This window comes from Mandrillus leucophaeus, unplaced genomic scaffold (genome assembly GCF_000951045.1).
Source record: "Mandrillus leucophaeus isolate KB7577 unplaced genomic scaffold, Mleu.le_1.0 Scaffold373, whole genome shotgun sequence".
Taxonomy (NCBI): Eukaryota; Metazoa; Chordata; class Mammalia; order Primates; family Cercopithecidae; genus Mandrillus; species Mandrillus leucophaeus.
In genome coordinates this window covers 704,343-712,543 of record NW_012103954.1, presented here as the reverse complement: position 1 = coordinate 712,543, position 8,201 = coordinate 704,343, and the positions used below count along the sequence as shown (strand labels likewise).

The 8,201-nt window shown below is 40.6% G+C and overlaps 1 protein-coding gene across 1 annotated transcript in view; it reads right to left on the bottom strand.

Annotated features, from left to right (window-relative positions):
- The window catches only part of ESYT2 (extended synaptotagmin-like protein 2), a 105,471-nt gene that overhangs the window by 16,876 nt on the left and 80,394 nt on the right, over nucleotides 1-8,201 (bottom strand). Inside the window, exons 14-16 of the mRNA XM_011990191.1 lie at nucleotides 5,114-5,176; nucleotides 1,970-2,044; nucleotides 791-877 (exon numbers count right to left, since the gene is read on the bottom strand). Coding sequence (XP_011845581.1) covers nucleotides 791-877; nucleotides 1,970-2,044; nucleotides 5,114-5,176 — 225 coding nt within the window. The remainder of the gene's footprint in view (nucleotides 1-790; nucleotides 878-1,969; nucleotides 2,045-5,113; nucleotides 5,177-8,201) is intronic.

Genomic DNA, 8,201 nt, shown 5'->3' with positions numbered 1-8,201 from the left:
ACTCCCATCTACCCACTAACAGCACTGGACCCGGAAACACTCCCATCTACCCACTAACAGCACAGCACCAGACCCCGAAATACTCCCATCTACCCACTAACAGCACTGGACCCGGAAATACTACCATCTACCCACTAACAACACAGCACTGGCGAGACGTGGGGCCAGCTCGACTCACATGTACTTCGGTGGGAATGTAACGTGGCACAATCTCTTCGGAAAACAATTTGGCAGTTTATTAAGAAGTTAAACATCAACCTGCCAATATGCTCCTGGGCATTTTACCCAATAGAATGAAGGCGTATGTACACACAGTCTTGTATGTGATATTCACAGATTTATCTGTAATAGGTCTAAACTGGAAAGAACCCAATCTTTTATCAATGTCTTATTCATGGGTAAATGGATGAGCAAATTGTGGTATATCCATAAATACTATTCAACATAAAAGAAAGACAAACTGTGGATATCTGCAACAACACAGGTAAACCTCAGAATAATTATCACCACAGAGACAACAACAGTACATACTGTATAATTCTATTTATATAAAATTCTAGAAAATGTGAACAGTAGTCTACAGTGACCAAAGGCAGGTCTGTGTTTGCCTGGGGCTGGGGGAGGTCCGGGTTACAGGGAGAACAAGGGAGCTTAGGGGACGGATCTACCGATTGTCCTGATTGTGGCAATGGATCCCCAGGTGTATACACGGGTCACAACTCGGCAAATTGTACACTTTAAATAGTCAATGATATTTCAACAAATTGGTTAAAAAATGCAAATAAAATACCTCAACTTCAAGGTCCTGGCGCTTGGGATTGTGAATGAAGAAAGTGAAGTTTTCCTCCCACACTGGTTCATTGGTTTTGTATCGAATCTGGAAGAAATATCCAATTAGCTCTGCGACATTTTCTGCGGGAAAGGGCTACTCATTTTATGTGTTTAGAAGCTTAGAATGAAAAATAAAAAGAAAATAAATAAAACAAAAAACTAGAAGCTTAGGTTGACCTTCATTAAATTCCAAGACATGTATTTGCGGGTACACACTATTATATATTGACTGTGGACGTGTTGAAAAGATAACGAGACGGTCTAAAGCATTTAGAGTGTGTCATGAGGCCCCGGCTTGTGTGCCCACAGATAAAGGCTTCTGTGTGCGAGGCCTGGCCTCGGTTCTGTAATGACTTCTGAATCCATGTAATAGTGCCTCCGCACTGAGGGGGGTGCTGCACCTGGGCATGTCTCTAACACCGTTAACAGTTCAGTGAGTGACGGCCTCTAACTGTGAGTATTTCTTTTTTTTTTTTTTGCGGGGGTTGGGGAAAGAGTCTTGCTCTGTCACCAGGGTGGAGTGCAGTGGTGCAATCTCAGCTCACTGCAACCTCTGCCTCCCAGGTTCAAGTGATTTTCCTGCCTCAGCCTCCCAAGTAGCTGGGACTACAGGCACACATCACCATGCCTGGCTAATTTTTTTTTTTTTGTATTTTAGTACAGACAGGGTTTCACCATGTTGGCCAAGATGGTCTCGATCTCCTGACCTCGTGATCCGCCCGCCTCAGCCTCCCAAAGTGCTGGGATCACAGGTGTGAGCCACTGTGCCCGGCCTAAGTTTTGTATTTTTAGTAGAGATGAGGTTTCACCACATTGGCCAGGCTGGTCTCGAACTCCTGACCTCAAGGGATCTACTCGCCTCGGCCTCCCAAAGTGTTGGGATTACAGGCATGAGCCACCACACCTAGCCGCTAAAGTTATTTTTAAAAATGAACAGTATATTTCTTGCTATTTCAACTAGCTGGTTATCTATCAAATGACTGATTTAAGAAAAAAAGAGATGAAAAGCCCTGGTCTTGATGCCCACACTATCACACAACTGAATGTGTTTGCATCCTGGCATCCCCAGGTGAGATGGCAACACGGACAACACCCGCATGACAGGCACCAATGCTGAGTCTGGGGGCCAGTGCCTTACCTTGCTCTCCTGGGCTGTGTGCCCAACTGACATCTGGACAACAGGATTTGGGTTGCTGCTTATTTTCTTCCCTGACTACCCAAAACAAACAGAAAACAGACAAAATAAATAAACACATTTTGAAATGGGTCTTAACTAAAATGAAATTACTGGCTTATATAAGTAGTCATTTTTATTTATCTCTGATACTAAGGGAATATCTGGGAACAATTTAATGGGAAAACATATGCTACACACATCCCAAACCATAACTACAAAACTTTCTTTTGCACACAAATTTTAAAGGTTAGGGCCTGGTATTTTTACAGCCAACTACTTTGGAAAACTGAATCTTCTAAAAATTCTTAATGTTAATTACAGTTTTCGAAAGTTCTTTTATTTACAAGGATAACGAAAACGAATAAAGTGCAATTAATGGAAACCAAAAACCACGAGGAAAGACAAATGTAAAAGAATGTAAAATTCAGAATATTTCTCTGGTGGGAATAAAAATAGTATAGCGTGTCAGATATATGGTTTTATGTTCTCAACTTAGTGTCTTCTGTTTGAGCATTTTTAAGCTTTCATATATCAAATCTTGCTTACCAGCTGCTAAACAATTTTGACTGGAAGAATAAACATCAGTTTAGAATCATATTAAAATTAAGCAGATACAAATATGAAGAAAAAATTCAGGAACAGGAAAAACGGTAAGAAGTGTACATGAGCACAGAGCTGATAGGAGAAAATAGTGAAACAGCACATACGTGTGACATGAGGTTTATTTATAACTTAGCCCCACAAGAAGATGCAGTTAAATGTCTGTGTTAGTGGAAATTAATTAGAAGGTGACAAAAATGTTTTTGAGTTAAATAATTTTAGAGTCAAACCTCAACACTACAGCAATGTCAGAAACAGGTGTCAAAATCCTATCATTATCGAAAGAAATATTACTAGCTCAAACCTACTGCGATAATCTATTTTCTGGTTCATCTTTCGGATGTGAATTCTGCAAAATGAAATAAGCACTGTTAAAAAAAGTTTTCAAGGCTACAGATTACTGTGGCAGAGAATACTAATTTTCCCCCTAAGTTAATTTTCTCCTTTTTCCTTTAATATTAGAATTCCCAAGTTTTAGCTGAGCACAGTCCTCTGTAAATAAAGATTTTGTTGGCGAACCTCCCTTGCAGTCAGGCACGGCCAAGTAACTAAGTTCTGGCCTCACAGGAGGCTGTGTCCCCTCGGGCCGGAGCCACAAGTAGTTCATGGCAGACCCCCAGGCCAGAACCCCCTGACTTCAGGGGAGATGAACTACTGCTACTTCTAAGTCAGTTCTATTGTCACAGATACAGAAGCCAAGGCTGCTCCTTAACTAATAATATAAACACTTCATCTCTGAAAAAGTGGTCACCTGTTCCTAGAGATTGACTGCATCTTGTCAATTTTAAAATGGATACTTTTTTTCCCCCAACTTTCTAACATCTCTGAAAGCAGAATGAATCTTAAATCGGTAATATATACCTTTTTGGGGGAGGCTGGCAGTAGTGAGAGTTGTCGCTGCCCTAACCAATTTATTTTGCTTCTATTTTCTGTTTAGGTATACCTGTCAGTGATATGATAAAACTATTTATCCTAAGCCTAAAATTCTCTAAGTATAAAATAAACACTGTCAAAACTTAACGGCATTTAAAATCTTAGTGGTTCATAAAATAATGTCTCTTAAAATGGATGATGTTTTCAATTCTATGAAATAAGGTTAAATCATTAAGTTTTCTACTACAGTGCAATATTCAAAATACATCAGCACAAGTCAAAGGGACAAAGTATAATAAAAATATAAGGGTTAAGTCAGACTGTCTTGAACTTAAACCTCAAATCTATTTATCACTTGATTATTGAGACCTAAATGCTGCATCTATCTGAACCTCAGTTTGCATGTTTACACAATGGGCATTTTTGGGATCTAAATTAGCTAATTTAATAACATACCAATTATGATATAATTATCCTAGCTACACTGGGTGCTTTCGTATGTATTATTTTATTTAATGTATTCAACAATTCCATGAAGAGGATACTACTACTCCTTCTATCCTACGAATAACACAACAGAGTGGATGAAGTGTCCTGTTGGAGGTCACACTGCTTGCTGAGTAGTTGGGGTGTAATTTAAATACAGTCTGATTTCAGGGCCTTCAGCCTTAACGTTATGTTCTCAGGTAGCAAAGAAGAGTCTTGATGTAATTCCTTCCAATGTTCTGGAGGGCGCAGTTGTTTCAACTAGTGTGCTAACTAGTACTCCACAGGAGGAACCTCGAGTAACACACCTTATCTCCCTGGCGCAGGACAAAGTGAGGGTTCGCAAACACCACACTATAAAGCAGACTCTGCCAGTCTCCTGCACTTTTGAAATCTAACTCATTTTTTCCAGATGAGACTGGATAAAAACAGTTCCTGTTTCTTTAGGATAGACAGAATTTTCTTTAAATAATTACATTTAAAATTCCCCACATCCTCCCAAAATTAAAGCCTAAAATGTTCAAAGAAATTAGAGAAAAAAAAAAACAAAAAAACATTAAGTCATAAGAAAACTTTTTAACAATTTGCCAGAGAACACACGTGGATGTCATATTTTAGGGAGTGGAGCTTAGTTTTCAATAGACCTCATTTAATGAAATTGAAAGCTTCTCAAAAGATCTATCACCCAAACCCAGCAGCACCAAAAGCCATGACGTTGGTGACTCAGAGACGACCCTAACTCAACATATTGGAAGAGGTGATATTAAAATGCACATTCACAGTTCACAAGGCATACCTTTAAGTCATGATTTAAACATCAGTTGAGATTTTAAGTAGAACTTCTATATCACAATTTTCACAAATTCGAATCCAATTAAAATAGATATTTAAATCACCTTAGAGTTGCCTAAAGCCAACAGGAAAATAATCTAATTTATCATACAGTACTTTATAAAATTTACCTTCAAAGTTGACTTAAATTAGTTCTAACTACTAATTATTGGATAACAAAAGTAAGGTCTCTTCCACTAGACAATTAATTACTATATAAATATGGGAGGTAATTTGCCAATAAACTTATGAGACAAAGTATCATCTCTTTCAATATGTTTTCATTAACTCTGACCTGAAGAGAAAACAGTTTACCTTTAAAGCTCTCTGAACTGCGGTCTTCTTCAAGACATCAGGGTTAAATTCTAATGGGTTACTCTTTCAAGTCAGAAGAAAACGAATACGCCAAGGGTTAATAAAACATGCAATGAAGTTTATGTAAGGTTAAAGACATGAGAATTTATGGGAATAAACAACAAAAATCTTTAAACAAAACCACCAGAATTACACAAACAACCAAACACCATCTATAAAATTCCTTATGCCCAAGACTTTATCTTAGAATGAACCTTTAATCCAAAGACAGCTCCTTATCCCCTACGACTAATATTCTTTTACTACCCCCACCCTCTTGATCCTTTGTGATTTCAAAAATACAAGAGTGGGACTTTAGGAAAGGGTTCTATTTACTATTCTCTGCTGAATAAACCCCTAAAATACCAATCATAATGAAAGGTTTTATTTGAAGCACAATCAATGGGCCACAGCCACCCAAGTCACTCTCAGGCCAGGTCAGGTCCTGGAACAGCCGCTGAGATGCAGCTTCCCAGCCACCGCCCAGCAGAGGAGCTACTCCTCTCTGCTCCTTGTCCTTTTCAGGGGTAGGAGTCAGGCTGGCTGCATCCCCACAGAAGCTTCTTGGGCTCTAAATACAGTCCTATGATTACGGGTTTTATGTTTACTTTTATTGATTTTTTTTCCAATTTGTTAGTTTCTTGCCCTCAAAACGACAAGACTGAGTTGTTTTGCAAGCTCCTTCTAGGACTAGTATTCAAGATTAAAGAATTTATCATTTTAGTTGTAATTAACTTCAAACTTGTGACAAGCTGAACTGAATGTTCAATTTTTTTTTTTTTTTTTTTTTTGCTAAGCAAAAGATTTTATAATGAAGAAAGATGAATAACTAGCCTCTCAATCTTCCATGACTGGCAGGCTGGGCCAGGAGAGAAGATGGAACATGTGGCCAGGCAGGAATTCACATGACCCTAAAGCTGCCAGTGGAGCTCTCAAAAGTCCCTGGATCTACTGTGTCCATATCTGGGTGGAGCCTGGACAAGGGCATCCTTCACATACTTCCCAGGGGCTCATACACAATGAGGATGGGAACTCCGCTGCCCAGAAGGACTCACGTTCTTCAGATATACTACAAACCCTTCCTGAAGCTCACTTTTGGATAGATATGGCCTGTACCAAAGACACTTAATATTCTAACATGCATCAAGTAAAGTAAAACAAGGAGAGAGGCTGTGGCCTGTAGGTAGGGGTTGCAGGAGAAGCTGTGTAAGGTGGTGGACAGCTGTGTGGCTCTGGGGATGAGGCAGACTAGATCATGCAAGTGCTTCAGGCAGGTGCCCTCTCGGGAGGCCTCTGGAGTTACCCATCTTGCAGCCATGGGCCACTCACCATCAGGAAGCAGTGGGAGCCACCTGTGTTTTTTGTTTTGTTATTTATTTATTTATTTAAGACAGAGTCTTGCTCTGTCACCAGGCTGGAGTGCAGTGGCGCTATCTCTGCTCACTGCAACCTCTACCTCCCAGGTTCAAGCGATTCTCCTGCCTCTGCCTCCCGAGTGGCTGGAACTACAGGTGTGTGCCACCACGCCTGGCTAATTTTTTGTATTTTTTTTTTTTTAGTAGAGATGGGGTTTCACCATGTTGGCCAGGATGGTCTTGATCTCCTGACCTCGTGATCCACCCACCTCAGCCTCCCAAAGTGCTGGGATTACAGGCGTGAGCTACCATGCCCGGCTTTTTTTTTTTTTTTTTTTTTTAAATGACAGCCAAAATAACTTGCACAAAGCTCCTAACATCATTAGGCCTAGGGGCCTCCACAGTGGTGGCTATTATCCAGCTAGCACTGTTATGTTTAAGGCATCAGTGCAAATACCACTCATCTCAGATGAATTCCATATACAGACTGATGAATCTATAAACTTAATAAAGTGACAATAAATGCACGTTGCGCTAGGGTGGAGTGGACAGGAGGCGCCAAGCGCCCAAACTCTGGGCCCACGCTGAGTTCCAATCCCAGCTCTGCCACGCACTGACCCCGTGCCTGGGAATCTCTAGTCTGTGTCATCTGGGTTCTTGGTGTTGTCTTAATTTCCTTATCTGTAAAGTGATAATGAGGGTCTGGGGATTAAACATGTAGCACCCTGGGACCCCTGCCTGGCTCCTGGAAAGTGCTCAGTAAGTATGCTGTCACATCAGGCTTAAGATGCCAAAGCTGGCCACCATAAGTCAGAGAAAGTCCTCTTGTTCAAGCCTGAAATTAAAACCCAGGATTTCATCAAAAGGAGGGCAAAGTTCTAAGAGTCCACATTATGAAGAGGTCGTTTCCAGCCTGGGAGAAATTCCTGTTGTCCTAAGTTTGCAGATGGGGATTGCTGGTGGTAATGCACTCCTGGAAGTGGAATTCAAGGTGCTTTTGAGTGGGTAGGAAGTAAGAGAGCACTGGGTTGGTAGCCATCAAAGCCTTCACCAGTGACAGCAAGGGTCTCAGCCCTCTGGGGAAAACTGGGGAAGGACTGATCTGGCTTCATGTTGAAATCCAACGGGTGGGGAAAAAGTTCAAATTTGTTTTACAGAACATCTTAGGTGATGCATATGTTCTAATAAGGAAGTACACTGTGCAACTTGGATAATGCTGCAGGAAAGCCGATTTTGGTAACCCTCCTGATATGAGGTCAGAGATATTTCCTTTCTGCAAAAGGAAGCAGTTGCAGAATGGGAAAAAGTAACTTGGAAAAGCTATTGGAGATAAACTAACAGTTTACACAGTGGAGCTATCTTGTCATGTTTATACTAGTCTATGATGAAATTTTCTGCTATCACCAAAAGCAAAAAATTATTTTCTTAAAAGTAACAGAATATGCTGCTATTATGTACTGCTGACCCCATTTTTACTTTAAAAAGGCCTTAGACATATCTGAGTAGACAGCCAGAGAGACTACATGGTTACCACTTACTATTGGTGTGACTGAACAGCTTACCTAGCCCTTCATGGTCTTGATTTTCCTCATCTGTAAGATAGGGCAAAATACCTGTTCTTCCAATGAGAAGACTTGGACACGGGGCAGGGAACATCACATACTGGGGGCTGTCAGGGGGTAGGGGGCTGGGGG